We start from the raw sequence: 19,429 nt of genomic DNA on the forward strand, positions 1-19,429 counted from the left end.
AATTTTAGTATTCTTGGTTCTATTTCTGTGAAAAATGTCATTAGAATTCTGATAGGTATTATAACAAACCTATACTACTTTGAGTAGTGGGGACATTTTAACAATAGGATTTTAACAATCTGTAAGCACAGAATATCTTTTTATTTATTTGTGTCTTAGTTTCTTTTATCAGTGTTTCAGTGTAGGTCTTTTACCTCTTAAATTTATTAATATTCTTAGATATTTTGTTCTTTCAGATGAGATTTTAACTGGGATATTTTCCCCCTAATTTCTTTTTGATAGTTTGTTATTAGTGTATAAAAACTCAGGAGATTTTTATATATTGATTTTTCTATCCTGCAACTTTACTGGATTTATTTATTACTTAATGGAGTCTCTAGTGTTTTCTATATATAGTATCATGTCATCTACAAGTAGTGACAGTGTTACTTCTGTCTTTTTCCTAACTAATTGCTCTGGATAAGGCTTCCAGTAGTGTTGGATAGGAATGGTAAGAGTAGGCATCCTTGTCTTATTCCTGATCTTAGAAGAATAGCTTTCAACTTTTCACCGTTGAATATAATGTTAGTTGTGGGCTTGTTCTTTATTAAGTTGAGGTACATTCCCTCTATACCCATTTTGTTGAAAGTTTTTAATCATAAATATGTGTTGAGTTTTGTCATATGCTTTTTTCTGCATCCATTGAGATGATCATGGTTTTAATTCATTTTGTTAATGTGGTGTATCACACTCATTAATTTTTAAGTGTGGACCTATTCTTAAATGCCTGAAATAAAATCCTACTTGATCATGGTGTATGATGCTGTGGAATTTGGCTTGCTGATTGTTTTTCAGAATTCCTTATATCGACATTCATCAGCGATTCTGATTTGTAATTTTCTTTTGGCATCCTTGTCTGATTTTGGCATTTGGGTAATGCTAGGCTAATAAATGAGTTTGGAAGTGTTCCCTCCTATTCTATTTTTTGAAAGAATTTGAGAAGGATTAGTATTAGTTCTGTTTTAAATGTTTGATAAATTCAGCAGTGAAACCATCTGATCCTGGACTTTATTTGTTGGAAATATTTTTTTCTACAAAACGCATTTGTAATTGGTGGATTAGAATGAAAACGAAGTTTCCTTTTCCATTTGGATCTGTGTGTGTTTGTGAGCTTTTTTTTTTTTTTTTTAACTTTTTATTTTGTGTTGGGATATAGCCAGTTAACACTGTTATGATAGTTTCAGGGGAACAGAGAGGGACTCAGCCATACATATACATGTATCTGTCTCCTGCAGAGTCCCTTCCCATCCAGGCTGCCACATAACATTGAGGAGAATTATACAGTGCTTTTTAGTAGGCCCTTGTTGGTTATCCATTTTATTATTTTTTAAAATACATTTATTTTTAATTGAAGTATAATCGCTTAATAATATTATGTGGGTTTCTACCATACCTCAATACTATTTTAAATATAGCAGTGTGTATATGTCAATCCCGAAATATCTACTTATCCCTTCCCCACATTCTTCCCCTACCTCCTTGCAACTTTAAGTTTGTTCTCTAAGTCTGGGAGTCTGTTTCTGTTTTGTAAGTAAGTTTATTTGTATCATTTATTTTATTTTTTTTAACATTTAGATTCTAAATCTTTATTAATCTTTTTAATAGTATCTTCCACCTTTCTTGTTTTGTTTGTAATGGATTTCTCCATCCAGAAACTGATTAGCCAGTTCTTTTTATTTTGGACACTTAGTTTATTTTGAATTTATTTTGAATTATACTTTGGAGTAAGGATCTAACTTCATTCTTTTTCCAAAGAGCTAACCAGTTTTCTCAAGATCATTTTTTTAAACTTTTTGTTTTGTATTGGAGTATAGCTGATTAACAGTGTTGTGGTAGTTTCAGGTGAACACTAAGGGCCTCAGCCACATGTATACATGTACCTGGTCTTCCCCAAACTCCCCTCCCATCCAGACTGCCACGTAGTATTAAACAGAGTTCCATGTGTTATATAGCAGGTATTTTTTGGTTATCTATTTTAAATATAGCAATGTGTACAGGTAATCATAAGTTTGTTCTTTTAAGTCTAGGGGTCTTTCTGTTTTGTAAGTGCTATGATATTTCTCCTTCTCTGTCTTCCTTCACTCAGTGTGACAATCTCTTGGTCCATTCATGTTGCTACAAATGGCATTATTTCACTCTTTCTAATGGCTGAGTGATATTCCATTGTATGTATGCCCACATCTTCCTTCTCCATTCCTCTGTTGACTGGCATTTAGGTTGGTTCCATGTCTTGGCTATTGTAAACAGTGCTTCAGTGAACACAGGTGCATGTATCTTTTTGGATCATGTTTTTCTCCAGATACATGCTCAGGAATGGGACTGCAGGGTCATATGGTAGCTTTATTTTTATTCTTTTTAAGGAACCTCCATACTGGTCTCTATAGTATATCTACCTGTTTACATTCCCACCAACAGTGTAGGAGGGTTACCTTCTCTCCAAACCCTCTCCAGCATTTATGTTTATGGATTTTTTGATGATAGCCATTTTGACTGGTGTGAAGTGATATTTCATTGTAGTTCTGGTTTGCATTTCTCTGTAAATTAGTGATGTTGAACATCTTTTTATGTTCTCTTGGCCATCTGTATGTCTTCTTTGGAGAAATGCCTATTTAACTCTTCGGCCCAATATTTGATTCGGTTGTTTGTTTTGATGTTGTTAAGCATCATGAGGTATTTGTAAGTTCTGGAGACCCTTGTTTTCCACATCATTTCTCCCAGTTTGTGGGCTCTCTTTTTGTTTTTCTGTGGTTCCCTTTGCTGTGCGAACCCTTTTGATTTAAGTACATCCTGTTTGTTTATTTTTGCTTTTATTTCCATTATTCTGTGAGATGGATCAAAAAAGATATTGCTGCCATTTATGTCAGAGAGTGTTCTGCCTGTTTTCCTCTAGGAGTTTTATAGTGTCCCGTCTCACATTTAGGTCTCTGATCCATTTTGAGCTTATTTTTGTGTATGGTATTAAAGAATTATCTAATTTTTTTTTTTTTAACACGTAGCTATCCAGTTTCCCAGCACCATTTGTTGAACTGTGTCTTTTTAACATATAGTCTTGCCTCTTTTGCCATAGATTAATTGACCGTAAGTGCATGGATTTATTTCTGGATTTTCTATCCTGTTCCATTGATTTATATTTCTGTTTTTTGTGCCAGGACCATACTGTTTTGATGACTGTAGCTTGTAGTATAGTCTGAAGTTAGGGAGTCTGATTTCCTCTAGCTCTATTTTTCTTTACCAAGGTTGCCCGGCTATTCAGTATCTTATGTGTCTTTGTATAGATTTTAAGATTTTTTTGTTCTAGTTCTATGAAAAATATCATTGGTAATTTGATAGGGATTGCATTGGATCTGTAGATTGCCTTAGGCAGTATAGTTATTTTGACAACGTTGATTCTTCCAACACATGAACATGGTATGACTTTCCATCTGTTTGTCTTTTTCTTTCAACAGTGTCTTGCAGTTTTTGGGGTTCAAGTCTTTTGTCTCTTTAGGTAGGTTTATTTGTAGGTATTTTATTCTTTTTGATGTGATGGTAAATGTAATTGTTTCTTGAATTTCTCTTTCCAATCCTTCATTGTTAGTGTATAGAAATGCAACAGATTACTGTGTATTAATTTTGTAACCTGCACCTTTACTAAACTCAGTGATGAGCACTAGTAGTTTTGTGTTGGCATCTTTAGGATCTTCTATGTATAGTATTACGTCATCTGCAAACAGTGACAGTTTAACTTCTTTTCCAATTTAGAGTCCCTTTACTTTCTTTTCTTCTCTGATTGCTGTAGCAAGGACTTTGAAAACTATGTTGAATAAACATGAGAGTGGACATCCTTGTCTTTTTCCTGATCTTAGAGGAAATACTTTCAGCTTTTCACCATTGAATATGATGTTACGTAAAGGTTTGTTGTATATGGCCTTTATTCTGTTCAGGTATGTTCCCTCTGTGCCCACTCTATGGAGAGTTTTTATCATAAATGGGTTCTGAATTTTGTGAAAATTTTTCTGCATCTATTGAGATGATCATACTCTTTTTATTCTTCAACTTGTGGATGTGACGTGTCATATAGATTGCTGTGCAGATATTGAAAAATCCTTGTATTCCTGGGATGAATCCCTCTTGATCATGGTGAATGATCTTTTTAATGTATTGTTGGATGCAAATTGCTAGTGTTTTGTTGAGGGTTTCTGAATCTGTGTTCATCAGTGATACTGGCCTGTAATTTTCTTTTTTGTGTGTGGTATATTTGTCTGATTTTGTATCAAGGCGATGGGGGCCTCATAGAATGAGTTTGAAAGTTGGAAGTTTTCCTTCCTCATCAATTTTTTGGGAACAGTTTCAGAAGCATAGATGTGGACTCTTCTCTAAATGTTGACAGTCACAGTTGCAATTTCAGTGCTTGTGATTGGTCTGTTCATACTTTCTGTTTCTTCCTGATTCAGTCTAGGGATACTGTACCTTTCTAAGAATTTGTCCATTTCTTCCAGGTTGTCCATTTTATTAGCATACAGTTGCTCATAGTAGTCTTATATGATCCTTGGTGTTTCTTTGGAGTCAGTTGTAACTTCTTTTTCATTTATAATTTTATTGCTTTGAGTCTTCACCCTTTTTATATTGCTGAGTCTGGCTAAAGGTTTATCAATTTTGTTTATTTTTTCAAAGAGCCAGCTTTCAGTTCATTGACCTTTGTGATTGTTTTGTCTCTATTTTATTTATTTCTGCCAAGATCTTTATAATTTGTTTCCTTCTACTAACTTTAGGTTTTGTTTGTCCTCCTTTCTCTAGTTTCTTTAGGTGTAAGCTTAGGTTCTTTATTTGAGATTTTTCTTGTTTCTTGATTGTATTGCTGTAAACTTCTTTCTTAGAACTGCTTTTGCTTCATCCCATAGGTTTTGGACCATTGTGCTTTCATCATTACTGTCCCTAGGAATTTTTTTATTTTCTCTTTGATTTCTTCAGTGATCAATTGGTTGTTTAGTAATATATTGTTTAGCTGGCACATGTTTGTGTTTTTTTACAGTTTCTTTTTTCCCTTGTTTATTTCTAGTCTCAATGTTATGATCAGAATAGATACTGGATATGATTTCAGTTTTCTTAAATTTACCAAGATTCACCTTGTGGCCCAGCATGTGATCAGTTCTGGAGGATGTTCTGTGTGCACTGAGAAGAATGTATAGTCTGCTGCTTTTTGGTGGAATCCTCTATAAATATCACTTAAGTCTATCAGATCTAATGTGTCATTCATTTAAGGCCTGTGTTTCCTTATAAATTTTCTGTGGATGATCTGTGCATTGATGAAAGTGGGATGGTTAAGCCCCCTACTATTATTGTGTTGCTGTTAATTTCTTCCTTTATGGTTATTAGTATTTGCCTTATATGTTGAGTGCTCCTGTATTGGGTGCATATTCACTTATAATTGTTATATCTTCTTCTTGGATTGATCCCTTGATCATTATGTACTGTCCTACTTTGTCTCTTACAACAGTCTGTGTTTTAAAGTCTGTTTGTCTGATATGAATATTGCTACTCCGGCTTTCTTTTGATTTCCATTTGTATGGACTACCTTCTCCCATTTGTTTACTTTCAGTCTGTAAGTATCCCTAGATCTGAGGTAGGTCTCTTGTAGATATGGGTCTTATTTTTCTATTCACCCAGCCAGTCTATGTCTTTTGCTTATGCATTTAATACATTTACATTTAACATAATTGTGAATATGTATGATCCTATTGGGCTTCCTTGGTGGCACCACTTCCTTAATTGTTTTGGGCTTATTTTTATATGTTTTTTGTTTCTCTTGTGTTTCCTTCCTAGAGAAGTTTCTTTAGCATTTGTTGTAAAGCTGGTTTTGTGGTGCTGAATTCTCTTAACTTTTGCTTGTCTGTAAAGCTTTGGATTTTTGCATCAAATCTAAACAAGATCCTTGCTGGGTAGAGTTTTCTTGCTTATAGGTTCTTTCCTTCCATCACTTTAAATATACTGTGCCACTCCCTTCTGACTTGCAGAGTTTCTGTTGAGAAATCAGCTGATAATCATATGGGAGTTCCTTTGTATGTCTTTTGTGTGTGTGTCATTTTTCCCTTATTGCTTTTAATATTTTATGTTTGCCTTCAATTTTTAGCAGTTTGATTGCTATGTGTCTCAGTGTCTTCATCTTTGGGTTTATCCTGTCCGGGACTTTCTGCTTCCTAGACTTTGTTGGCTATTTCTTTTCCCATGTTAGGGAGGTTTTCATCTATTATCTCTTCAAATGCTTTCCTGAGTCCTTTCTCTCTCTCTCTCTTCTCCTTCTGAGACTCCTATAATACAAATGTTGGTGTGTTTAAGATTGTCCCAGGGGTCTTTAGGCTGTCCTTTTTTTTTTTTTTTTTTTTTTTTCGTTCTTCTTTTTATATTCCGTTTTGCAGCAGTGATTTCAGCCATTCCATCTTCCAGGTCACTTATCCATTCTCTTACCACAATTATTTTGTTATTCTTTCTAGTGTGTTGTCTATCTCTGTTGGTTCTTAATTTAGTTCTTCTAGGTCTTTGGTGAACATTTCTTGCATCCTCTCCATTCTTTTTCCAAGATCCTGGATTATCTTCACTGTTATTATTCTGAATTCTTTTTCTGGAAGGTTGCTTATCTCCATATCATTTAGTTGCTTTTCTGGGGTTTTATCTTGTTCCTTCATCTGGGATGTAATCCTCTGCCTTTTTGTTTTATTTAACTTTTTGTGATTGTTGTTCTTATTCTGGAGGCTGCAGGATTGTAGTTCTTCTTGCTTCTTCTGTCTGCCCTCTGGTGGATGAGGCTGTCTAAGAAGATTGTGCAAGCTTCCTCATGGGAGGGACTGTCAGTGGGAAAAACTGGGTCTTGCTCTGGTGGGCAGTACCATGATCAATAAAACTTTAATCTCATTTTCTGCTAATGGATGGGCTGTGCTCCCTCCTTGTTAGTTGTTTAGCCTGAAGCAACGGAACCCTGGAGTCTGTAGGCTCTATGGTAGGGCAGATGGCATCCTCCAGTGTCAGTGGCACTTCCTAGGATTGCTGCTGTCAGTGCCATGATGAGCCACTGCCACCTCACACCTCTGCAAGAGACCCTCCAACAGTAGCAGGTAAGTCTGGCTCAATCTCCTGTGGGATCACTACTCCTTTCTTGTGGTTCTTTATGCACACAAGATTTTGTGTATGCCCTCCAGGAGTGCAAAGTCTGTTTTCCACAGTCCTGTGGAAGTTCTATAATCCAATCCCACTAGCCTTCAGTTTCCCTGGGAATTCCTTGTCCCTTTGCCAGAATCTCCAGGCTGGGAAGCTTGATGTGGGGCTCAGAACCTTTACAATAGTGGGAAAACTTTTTTGGTATTATTGTTCTCCAGTTTGCGGGCTGCCCACCTCATAGGTATGGAGTTTGATTTTATTGTGATTATGCCCCTCCTGCCGTATTGTTGCAACTTTTCCTTTGTCTTTTGTATCTTTCTTTGGTGGGTTCCAGCATCCTCCTGTTGACGGTTGTTCAACAGTTAGTTGTGATTTCAGTGCTCTTGCAGGAGGAGATGAGCACACGTCCTTCTACTCTACCATCTTGAACCAATCTCCCTTCTTGGGAATTTTTAAATTGTGAATGATATTAATAACTTACCGGTAATCTGTTTACATTTCTTTTTCTTCACAAAAAGGTTTTGGTTGATTGTATGTTTCTAGGAATTTATCCATTTCTAGTAGATTGTCAAGTTTGTTGGTGGCATTCAGTAGTTCATAGTAGTCTCTTATGATCCTTTTTACATGTGTGGTATCAGTTGTAGTGTCTCCTCTTTCATCTCTGAATTGAGATATTTGAATCCTTTCTCTTTTTTTTTGGTAAGTGTGCATAAGTTTTTTGTGAACATTTTCTTATTTTGGTAGACAGCCATTTATAGTAGCATTGTACATGATAGCCAAAAGTTGGAAATGATCCACATGTTCACCAGTGAATAAGTAGATAAATAAAATATGTTATGTCCATGAAATGGAATAGTATTTAGGAATAAAGTACTGACCTATAATACTACTTGGATGAGCCCTGAAAACACTGTGGTGGGTAAAAAAAAGTCAGTCATAAAAGTCTACATATTATATAGTTTCATCCATATGAAAGCCCAGAACAGGCAAATATATAGACACAGAAAATAAATTAGTGATTACTTAGGGCTAGGTGAGGAGGGCACAACCAAGAAAGGAGGAGGGTAGGAAGGTAATAGCTAAAGGATATAGGATTTTTTTTAATTAAAATATAATTGACACATAACATTTTATTAGTATACCATGTAGTGATTCAACATCTGTATATATTGTAAAATGTTCATTATAGTAATGAACTATACTATAGTATAGTATAGTTTTTTTCTTGTGTATATACATATGTTTTCTTTTAGGTATAATTTAGAGTATACAATAACCTAAATTTATGATGGCATGAATATGTTTTTTTTTTCTTTTAGCACTTGTATTTATTTAAAATTGATTCTTTTTTTTTTCAGCGAGTACTGAGCCATCAAGATGATACAGCTTTGCTAAAAGCTTACATTGTTGAATGGCGAAAATTCTTTACACAGTGTGATATTTTACCGAAGCCTTTCTGTCAACTAGAGATTACTTTAATGGGTAAACAGGGCAGCAATAAAAAATCAAATGTAGAAGACAGTATTGTTAGAAAGGTAAGTCAATTTCCTCAGTTTTCCCTAATATTCTTCAGAAATAGGGTGAGTTGAAGACTTTCGAAATAAATTTGCACTGAAATGGGTTTTTCTACTTCACATATAAACAAACTCTTGTTCAGCTTTTGCTGTGTTGTATTAACTAATACTGCTTTTCTTTCATCTACTTTTAGTTTTCTCTCTTCTTTTATGTGGTCTTAAGCTGTAGATCTGTGTTCAGACATTACCTCCTTTGCTTTTCCTTTTCACTTTCTCCTTTTCCGTTTCACTTTCTCCTTTTCCTAGTTTTATCTTCAGAATTTTATTTCCTTCTTTTTTATACTTTTACTTTTCTATAAATTAAATTACTTTTTTTCTGTTCAAAAAATCCTTCCATTAATATATTACCTTCTGGAATTTTTGTGTTTAATTGTGGCTAAACTGCTGTAAAAACTCTGTGTCCAGTGACAGCTCATGAATTAATAGAAAGAACTAAACTCTGAAATTGAAGAGTTCCAGATTTCCCTTTCAGTTCTTCAATCAGTTACAACCTAACTTTGCTGTCCTTGTTTTTCATATGTATTTAATACATATGTATTTCTACTTGTGAGAATCAAACGGAACCACAGATTTTAAAAGTAAAAAATTCCATTTGAACGTTGAACAACTCACTGGTTATAGCAACCAACATAGGCATTCAAATAGTGGCCTATACTTTGTTGCCTTTTCCCAGCCTTAAAGTTTGTGCTAATACTGACAGCATATTCATGAGTATGTATGTGCTCTTTCCATAAATAAAACATTTATAAAGTAAATTTGTATATTCTTCTGTGATTTATTATCAAACATATTTTCAATGTATCCTTTTCACATTTATCATATTTTATACAGATATGCATATGAACGTCCCAAACACGTATCATTATTTCTGAAATTCAACCTTCGAACTATATAGAGAAAGTAACATTTTCCATGTATTACCATGTTTAATTTTGCAACAAACACATGAAATTTGTACTGTTATTTTCACTATTTTCCAGTTGAGAAAGCAGATATGTAAATAACAGCTTGAATTCAAATCCAGTTGTGTTTAACTCTAACAAACACTTGTTCTTTGCTGTTGTTTACCAGATGATATTTACCAAATTTAAATATATTGGTTTCCTATAGTATTCAAGTGAATGTAGGACACTAAGAGTTTGCTTTCCTTTTTTTAGCATTTGTACTTAAAATTTTTGTGTGTATATATGGTACTTGGTATATTAATAATTAAAATGATTGCCTATTTTGTTCTTTTTTTCCTAGCTCATGCTAGATACATGGAATGAATCAATCTTTTCAAATATAAAAAACAGACTTCAAGATAGTGCAATGAAGCTGGTCCATGCTGAAAGATTAGGAGAAGCTTTTGATTCTCAGCTTGTCATTGGAGTAAGAGAATCCTATGGTATGTTCTGAACCTTATGATCAAATATCCTTTTCATGGAAATTCTAAGACAATTATAGAATAGTACTATCACAGTTATGTTTGTTAGCATATAGTGGCATCTGCTTTTAGTGCCCTATGCTTTAAGAGTACAGAAAAGATATTCTTCGGTGAAACCTGGAAAAATTCATATTTGTGTAGTTAATATTTATTTTCTCCATTTCACTCATCTCTTAGCTAGTAAATCTTTTTAGCTATGTAAATTAGAGAAACAGTCTTAAAACTCTAGCTTATAAAAGGTAACCATTTTTTTAACTTATATTTTTAGGGCATCAGTTAATTTCATGTGTGTACATTCCTTTCCAGACTTTTCTTATTCATTCAGTCAAATCCTCTGTTTCCTCATAGAGGTCTTTCCTAATTCCCAGACTAGGTTAGGTGCTTCATAGTACCTGTGCTCTCCTGTCATAATACTTTAGCATTTTTAACTGTGTTCTTGACACTGTATCTTTACTGATCATAGGATGTCTGACACAAACTAGTTTTCAGTAAGAAGATTTTATATTAATGAACCTTTGGTTATCTTTGACTTGCTTTCTGTGTTGTCCTTGTATTTCTTTAGATGTAAAGTCTATATTTTCTTTAGCCATGTCCCTGAAATTTCTTCCTTTTTATTTCAATTGCTACCAGCTTAGACTTCTTTAATTTCTACTTCTAGACTTTTGAAACAGTCTTCTTATAGTGATACTGTTGCTATCATTGAACCCATATACTTTCACAAGATTAATTTTTAAGTACTGTTGTATTGGTATTACCCATTTAGTGGTATGCCATGCTAAATTTAGGTTACTTATCCAGAGAGTTGAGGTTCTCCATAAGCATTCCCAGCTTGCCATTCTGCCTTATCTTCTATTAAGCTTACAATCCATTCAGATAACCTCATTGTTGTATGTTGATTTGATCTCGTATTGTTCTACTTCTGAGTATTTACTAACCAGTGTAAATCCTAATTTGTTCCAAAAGACTGAATTCAAATCCCATCTCTTCTGTGAATGGTTTCTTGATCATCCAGTTATTCATCAGTCTTGTTCCTATTCAAAAATAGTTCACATTTTCTGTACTATATGTCACTTTACTCCTTTGTGTTTTTACCTTTTCACGTTTTTTATAGAGAGGGATTTTGTCTTATATGACTGTGTGTTCTTATGGGCATGGTCACAGTCCCTTGAACATGACTCCTCAATATTTGTTTTTCATTTATTGTACTCAAAATACTGATTTCAATCATAATTAGAGTAAAATTTTATTTTCTGTTTTTCAGTTAACCTTTGTTCTAATCCAGAGGATAAGCTCCAAATTTATAGGGACAATTTTGAGAAGGCATACTTGGATTCAACAGAGAGATTTTATAGAACACAGGCACCCTCGTATTTACAACAAAATGGTGTACAGAATTATATGAAATATGTAAGTCAGAACCTAGTATATGTGATCATTTGAGCTGTTTTCTTGATGTTCTTAAAATGATTGCTATTTTGCTTCTGGACAGGCAGATGCTAAATTAAAAGAAGAAGAAAAACGAGCCCTACGTTATTTAGAAACAAGACGAGAATGTAACTCTGTTGAAGCAGTAAGTAATTTCGTAGTTGTTTGTTTTTTGACATTATTTAAAGTGCAGTAGCACAGGGGTGGCAACTACATGATGCAAGTAACATTATTTATCATTTCTCACTCCTGTGACCAGTATTACTAATTGATTATAGTATTCTTTCCCACTGAGCCAAAGCACAGCTTCAGAAGGCACCTTATTCAGAACTCATTATTTTTCCACAAAGGTGATGTGCAAGATAAAATCTGTTTGCCATCCCTGCTCTAGACTTTTCTATATTTATTTAGTTTTTAATCAGTCACCTTTTATTATATTTTGTGCATACCTAAAGTTAATCACATTATGGATTTTCAGGTGGCAAGTAAAATATGCTCCTGAGAGATACAGTTGATTCTCACTATTCATGGTAATTACATTTTATAAAATAGTGGCTGCGAACATCAAATGAGTGAGCACCAAATCATTACTACAGGGGGATATTTCTTGTTACTATGGGAAGATGTTTTCATACCTCTCTTGTAGGAAATAAAATATTAATTACTTGATAAGAGAACATTAGTCTTTTATATAGTGTTTGTCTTATGTTGTAAGTTCCTCATTTTAAAAAAATGACAGAGGTAGTTGCCATGCTACAGTATATATTCTGGTGTTTTCTCTTACAGGGAGGGTGACAGTGTGCTTTGTTAAGGAATTTAAGAATCAAATTTAATATAGAAGTAATATTTCCTCTAGCTCCTTTCAGTCTTTGGAGCCTACTAACTAAATTTAGATTTACATTCAAAAATGTAACATTCAGGTTTGCTTACAGCCAGACTTTTGAACTACGGTTGGGATTTCTTTTTTCTTACTTCTGATTTTTCTTTGACTTCTTCCATCTTGAGTGCTAGTGATGTTTATTTGTTCAGTAATTGGACTGAGTTGGACCTTTTTTCTCTTGTCCATTTTGCTTTTTATTATGTGCAGTACATTTCCTTTCAAATAACTCTGATACTGGCAGAAAAGGGAGCATATGTAATGGTTGTTTTTAGAAGTTCTCTGTAGAGATTTAAAACCAGTCTTGGTAGCTCCTGGTAGGTCACCTGGTAAAGAATCCACCTGCAATGCAGGAGACCTTGGTTTGATTCCCAGGTTGGGAAGATCCACTGGAGAAGGGATAGGCTCCCCACTCCAGTATTCTGGCCTGGAGATCCATGGGGTTGCAGAGTCAGACACGACTGAGTGACTTTCACTTGAGCTACATTCAGAAGTTAGGGAAGGCCATTGAATATTTTTAAAACAAGTATGCCATGTCCAAAGTTATCCCTCAGAAAGATTAATCTAGTGACAATATGAAAGATTAGTTAGAGTGGGTAATAGCTTGGGTTAGAAGTGGGAAGTTTTTGCAATAATTCAAGCAGGGTATTTGGAGTACCAAATAGGGTTATAGCAATGGGAATGGAAAGAAAGAGGGTAGAAACAGACTTCCCAGAGGTGGAACATTATGTCTTATGAATGGGGATGATATAGCTAAAATCAACAATGTTTCTGAGGTTTTGGCTTAGGAGAATTGTGCTGCTGCAGAGAGACTTGGTATAATAATATATCTTGGTAGTGAGGGAGAGAGATGAGTTTAGTTAGAGGGATTTGAATATTTTGAGTTGATTGGTCTGCATATATCACTCGATGGGGATGTTGTAATTTTGTAAGGTAGAATTGTTCTTATACTATAGTTTATACATCTTAGTTGTATCATATTTATAGTAACCTGAACAGAAATTCAACTATAGAGGTCCAATTTATAGGGTGAATAAGAGAGAGGAAGAAAAAGAGAATGAGAAAGGTAGAGATAAACAAATACACATGAAAGCTTATGTAGAACAGTTAAATCTCCCTCTCTACTTTAAAATATGCATGTATACGTTTTGGGAAAAATCTTGAGATAGAAGATGTGAACTTGCTCTTGCAAGGAATCCAAGTAGTATGAACATCTTATCACGCTGAATGATTCTAGAGTCTAAAGATACATTTTTGTTTTGTTTCAAGAAAGATCCTAAGTGCAATATAATGTGCTTGCAAAGAAATGGTGCTTTACTGGGGAGATGAGAAGTCTGTTTGTATGGTTTGTTTTTATTTTCTGTTTATTTTTATAAATTAACTATTTTGATTGAAATATATATACAGGAAAGTATACAAAAATCTGAGGTTAATAAGTGAATTATCACAAAGTGAAGGTACCTGTGAAATCACCAGAACAAGAATTATCAGCAATTAAGAGCCTTCCATCATGCTCCTGCAAATTATTATTACCATCTTTTTTCCCAAAGGTTATCACTTTTCTAACTTTTAGGAACATAGATTAATATTAATCAGTGACCACTTATATAGTTTGTACAGCAAAATTTGGTGCAGAGAAGACATTAAGCATGAAAACTGTGGACTTAACTGTAACATTGGGAATTTAGGCTTAATGCAGATATGTTATTATGTATCTCATTGAGCTAAGGCTATTATACTACATATATAATATTTGTTATATATTTGTTAATTTACAGTTTCTGTTTCCAAGAGAAATGATGTGTTAAGATGAAATAAGTTCTAATAGAAGGAACAGTAAACCAAAAATCACCAAGTCCTGGGTTCTAATTTAAAATTCTGCAAAGTATGAACAGTATTATTTGAATAGCTACTAAGAAAAGAATTACTGCCATCCCTGAAAATTATTCAGACCAAATTTACTACCCTAAACTCTGTTTTAGAGGAATTATTAGCCATCAGAAAATGGTATGCTGTATCTTAATGCTTTATTGATACTGATTTTAATCAAAGCTTACCTGTTAGGCTATTCTTACTAGCGGAGGACAATTGCCTATCAGTTCATATGGGGATACCCATATGCATGATGCATACACAGCAGTGCACACCAAAGTTTAATTTTAAAGTATGTACATTTTTGACATTTGTGTTTTCTCTGAAAATTAGGAAATTATGATATATGTTACCTTGTTTGAAAGTTGTAAGCCTTAACCTTCAAAACCTTGCATATAATTTATATGCAAGAAAACAAATTTCTGGACTAGTATTCTATGTAATAGAGCAAGTCTTACCTAAGTAGTACCCAGTTATGAGGCCAGGCCTAATAAAGACCAAATACATATGTCAAGTAATATTCATATAGTGCTTAGCAGTTTACTGAATTCCTTCCTTATTTATAAGAGTTTTATTTTGTTCTTTGGGGTATTCCAAGCATCTGATTATATCTTTCTAGTATAAATAGCTCATTTTTCCTTGAGTGGATTAAATCTGCTAGTGGTTTATTTTAGAAAAATGTTAATAATATTGGGATCTCTGTCTTTCAGTCTTTGAAAGGAGTGCTTCAAATTTTCACCATTAAGCATGATGCTTCTTTTTGGCATGATGTATGCATTTTATGATGCTAATAATGTATTCAGTTTATTTTTATTTTATTAAGAATATTATCAGGAATGTATCTACCTTAGCCCTAAAGCCAGTATTTTATTTTATGGGGAATCATAAGAGGCATTTCCATGAAGATCATGAACAAGGCAACTGTATCCATTATTTCTGTTGCTATTTAACATTGCAATAGAAGTATTAGCCCATGAAACTAAATTACAGAAATCAATTAGAGGCAAAAGAATGGGTAAGCCAGAAGGAAAACTCTCACTTTAGAGATGATATGATAGTACTTTGGAAAAACTTCAGTTGATGATAAAACTAACTCAAATTGTAAAGTAATTCAGGAAAGTGATAGGATATAAAATTAACATACAAATATCAGTCTTCATATATACAAATAATAAACAGAGGCTATAACATTAGGACAAACCTTACAGCAACAACAAAGAAAATTAAATACTTGTGAAAAATTTAATAAATTTGTGAAACCTGTAAGAGGAAAACCTTAGACACTCCAAAGACACAAAAATAGATTTGAAAAAATGGAAAAATACCTCTTATTCTTAAATTTTGTTACTCAAAATGATATAGATGTCAGTTTTTCCTTAAAGTAATTTATATATTTCCTGTAATTCCAGTAGAATGCCACAACTATTTCATGAAATTAGACAAGATAAGAAAATTCACATGGAAAAATAAACATGTAAGAATAGCCAGGAAAACACTGAGAAAGAAAAACTTTGAATAGAACTAGCACTATCAGACATTAAAACATAAATTCTCTGTAATTAAATAGTGTGGTATTACAATAAAAGAAACAAAAAGGTGAACAGAGAAGAATTACAAAAACAACTGAAAAACAGGTAATAAAACAGGTAAAAAAACAGGTCAGTAAGTACATGAAAGTGTTAGTTGCTCAGTCATGTCTGACTCTTTGTAGCCCCATGGACTGTAGCCTTCCAGGCTCCTCTGTCTGTGGAATTCTCCAGGCAAGAGGACTGGAGTGGGTAGCCATTCCCTTCTCCAGGGGATCTCCTAGAGGTTGAACCCGGGTCTTCTGTATTACAGGCAGATTCTTTACCATATGAGCCACTAGGGAAGCCCCAGTAAGTGTATACATATCAATAATTACTTTATATGTCAGTGGACTAAATTTTCTGATCAAAAGACATAGGAGGCTGATTGGATAAAAAACAAGACCCATCAATATGCTGCCTACAAAAGACTCCCTTTAAAAGGGGACTTAAAGTGAGGGGTTGGGTTAAGTATTTCATGCAAACAGAAATGACAAGAAAGCAAGAGTAGCAATACTCATTTCAGAAAAAATAAGCTTTATAACAAGGGCCATGATGAAAGACAAAGACAGGCATTATATAATGATAAAAGGTATGATACAAGAAGAGGATATTGCCCTTGTTAACATATATGCACCCAATCCAGGAACATCTATATATAAAGCAAATAATAACAGATACAAAGGGAGAAATTGGCAGTAACACGGTAATAGTAGGAGACTTTAATGCCCCACTGACATGGGTGGATATGTCATCCAGACAGAAAATCAGTAAGGCAGCAGAGATCCTGAAAAAAGAATAGATGAGTTGGATTTGTTATCTACAGGATATTCCATGGCGGGGAAAAAAAGGCAGAATACATTTTTTTTAAGTGTACATGGGATGTTCTCTAGGACAGATCACATACTAGGTCACAAGACAAACCTTAATTTGTAAGGATAGAAATTCTATCAAGAAGTTGTTTTTTTTTTTAATGACAATAGTGTGTAACTAGTATAACTAAAGAAAGAAAAATGGGAAAATAACAAATGGGAAGACTAAACAGCATACTCCTAAAACTTCAAAGAGTAAGTGATGAAAATCAAAGAGGAAATCATAAAATACTTCTAGATAAATGAAAATCAAAACACAATTTTCCAGAATCTGTGGGATGCATCAAAAAGCAGTTCTAAGAGGGAAGTTGATGCAATTAAAGTCTTCCTCAAGAAATAAGAAAAATTTCAAACAGCCTAATTCATCACCTAAGAGAAATAAAAAAAGAACAAACAAAGCCAAAAGTCAGCAGAAGGAAGGAAATGTAATAATAAAGATCATAGAGAAAATAAAGTTCAAAAAAAAATTGAAAAGATCATTGAATCCAAGAGCTAATTTTTTGAAAAGATAAGCAAAATTGATAAATCTTTAACCGGGTTCACAAAGAAGAAAAGAGATAGGGCCAAAATAAAATAATAAAAAAGGAGAAAGAACAGCTAAAACCATAGAAATAAAATAAGTTGAGTAGGAGGCAGTACTCCTAGATTCATTCTGTGAGTCCTCATAGCAAAGACATTACAAGAAAAGAAAATTACAGGCCAGTGTCTTTGATGAATACAAAATGCAGAAATCCTCAGCAAAATATTAGCAAACCAAATACAATAATTCATAAAAAGGATGATATACCATGATCAAGTTGGATTTATTCCAGGATCACAGTGATGGTTCAGTGTATGCAAATCAATGTGATAACACCATATTAAAGAAAGGAAAGATAAAAATTACAGTATTATCTCCATAGATACTGTGAAGACATTTGAAAAAAATGAACATTTGTTCAAGGAAAACTCTTACCAAAGTGAGTATAGAGGGAGCAAAACAAATGCCATTTACAGTAAACCCGCAGACACCATAGTAATTCATGGTTAAAGCTGAAAGCCTTCCCATTACATTTAGGAACAAGATAAGGCTATTCTAGCTGTTTCTGTTTGATATGATATTGGAAGTCCTAGCCACAGCAGTAAGACAAGAAAAAGAAAAAGATATTCAAATTGAAGGGAAGAGGTAAAACTGTCACTATTTGTAAATGACATGATACTTGATATAGAAAACCCTAATGTCTCTACCCCAAAACTATTAGAACCAAGAAATGAATTCAGCAAGGTTGCAGAATACAAGGTTAATGTATAGAAATCTGTTCCTTTCCATACAGTAATAATGAAATGTCAGAAAGAGAAAGTAAAAAAAAAAATTTTGAAGTTATCAAGAAAAGTTTTAATTATTAGGAATAAACGTAACCAAGGAAGTGAAAGACATATACTCTGAAAACTATAAGCTGTTGGTAAAGGAATTTGAAGATGATTCAAGAAAAGGGAAAGATATATCCCATGCTGGCTTGGATTGGAAGAATTAATACTATGAAAATGGCCATACTACCCAAAGAAATCTATGCAATCCCTATCAAAATACCCATGACATTTTTCTCAGAATTAGAACAAATAATCCTAAAACTTATATGGAACTGCAGAAGACCCTGGATTTCCAAAGCAGTCTGACAGTCTCTTCAACAAGTGATGTCTGGTGAAACTATATTACCATGTTAAACCAATGAGATTAGAACATTCCCTCACATCACATACAAAAATAAACTCAAAGTCATTTAAAAATATAACTGTAATACCTGAAACCATAAAATTCCTAGAAGAGAATATATTCAAGACATTTTGTCATAAATCATAGCAGTATTTTCTTGGATCGGTCTCCAAGGCAAAAGAAATGAAAGCAAAAATAAACAAGTAGGGCCTAATTAAAAGATTTTATACAGCAAAGGAATCTATCAACAAAACAAAAGCAACCTGGGAGAAAATATTTGCAAATGATGCGGCTGAGAATGTAATATCTGCAATGTTGGAACAGCTCATACAACTCAATATCAGAAAAGCAACCAAATCAAAAAAATGGGCAGAAGACATGAACAGACATTTCTCCAAAGAAGACATACAGATGGCTGAAAGACACGCAAAAAGATGTTCAACCTATCTAATTATTAGAGAAATACAAATAAAAATTACAGTGATGTACCACCTCACACCTATAAAAATGGCTATCATCAAAAAGTACAGATCACACATATTGGCGAGTATGTGTAGAAAACGTACTCTTGTACACTGTTGGTGAGAATGCAAATTAGTGCAGTCACTATGGAAAACACATGGAGGTTCCTTAAAAAACTAAAAATAAAGTTACAGCACCATTTAGTAGCTCCACTCCTGAGCATGTGTCTGGAAAAGACAAACACTTTATTTGAAAACATACATGCATCCCAGTGTTCATTGTAGCATTATTTACAATAGCCAAGACATGGAAGCCATCCAGGTACCCATCAACAGATGACTGGATTAAGAAGATATGGGAGGGAGGGTGTGTGTGTCTGCACACACACACACACACCCCCAGTGGAATATTACTCAGCCATAAAGGACAAAATACTGCTATTTGCAGCAACATGGTTGGACTTAGTATTAAGTGTTTGGTAATGGAAAAATAG

General features: G+C 33.8%; 1 protein-coding gene across 6 annotated transcripts in view; it reads left to right on the forward strand.

Annotated features, from left to right (window-relative positions):
* CUL5 (cullin 5) overlaps positions 1 to 19,429 on the forward strand; it is a 130,138-nt gene that overhangs the window by 60,608 nt on the left and 50,101 nt on the right. For all 6 annotated transcript variants that reach the window (XM_055547793.1, XM_055547794.1, XM_055547792.1 and 3 more), the window contains 4 exons: positions 8,529 to 8,705; positions 9,990 to 10,131; positions 11,432 to 11,577; positions 11,660 to 11,740. In XM_055547793.1, the coding sequence (XP_055403768.1) occupies positions 8,529 to 8,705; positions 9,990 to 10,131; positions 11,432 to 11,577; positions 11,660 to 11,740 (546 nt within the window). The remainder of the gene's footprint in view (positions 1 to 8,528; positions 8,706 to 9,989; positions 10,132 to 11,431; positions 11,578 to 11,659; positions 11,741 to 19,429) is intronic.

Source organism: Bubalus kerabau, chromosome 15, assembly GCF_029407905.1.
Source record: "Bubalus kerabau isolate K-KA32 ecotype Philippines breed swamp buffalo chromosome 15, PCC_UOA_SB_1v2, whole genome shotgun sequence".
In the NCBI taxonomy this organism is placed as follows: Eukaryota; Metazoa; Chordata; class Mammalia; order Artiodactyla; family Bovidae; genus Bubalus; species Bubalus kerabau.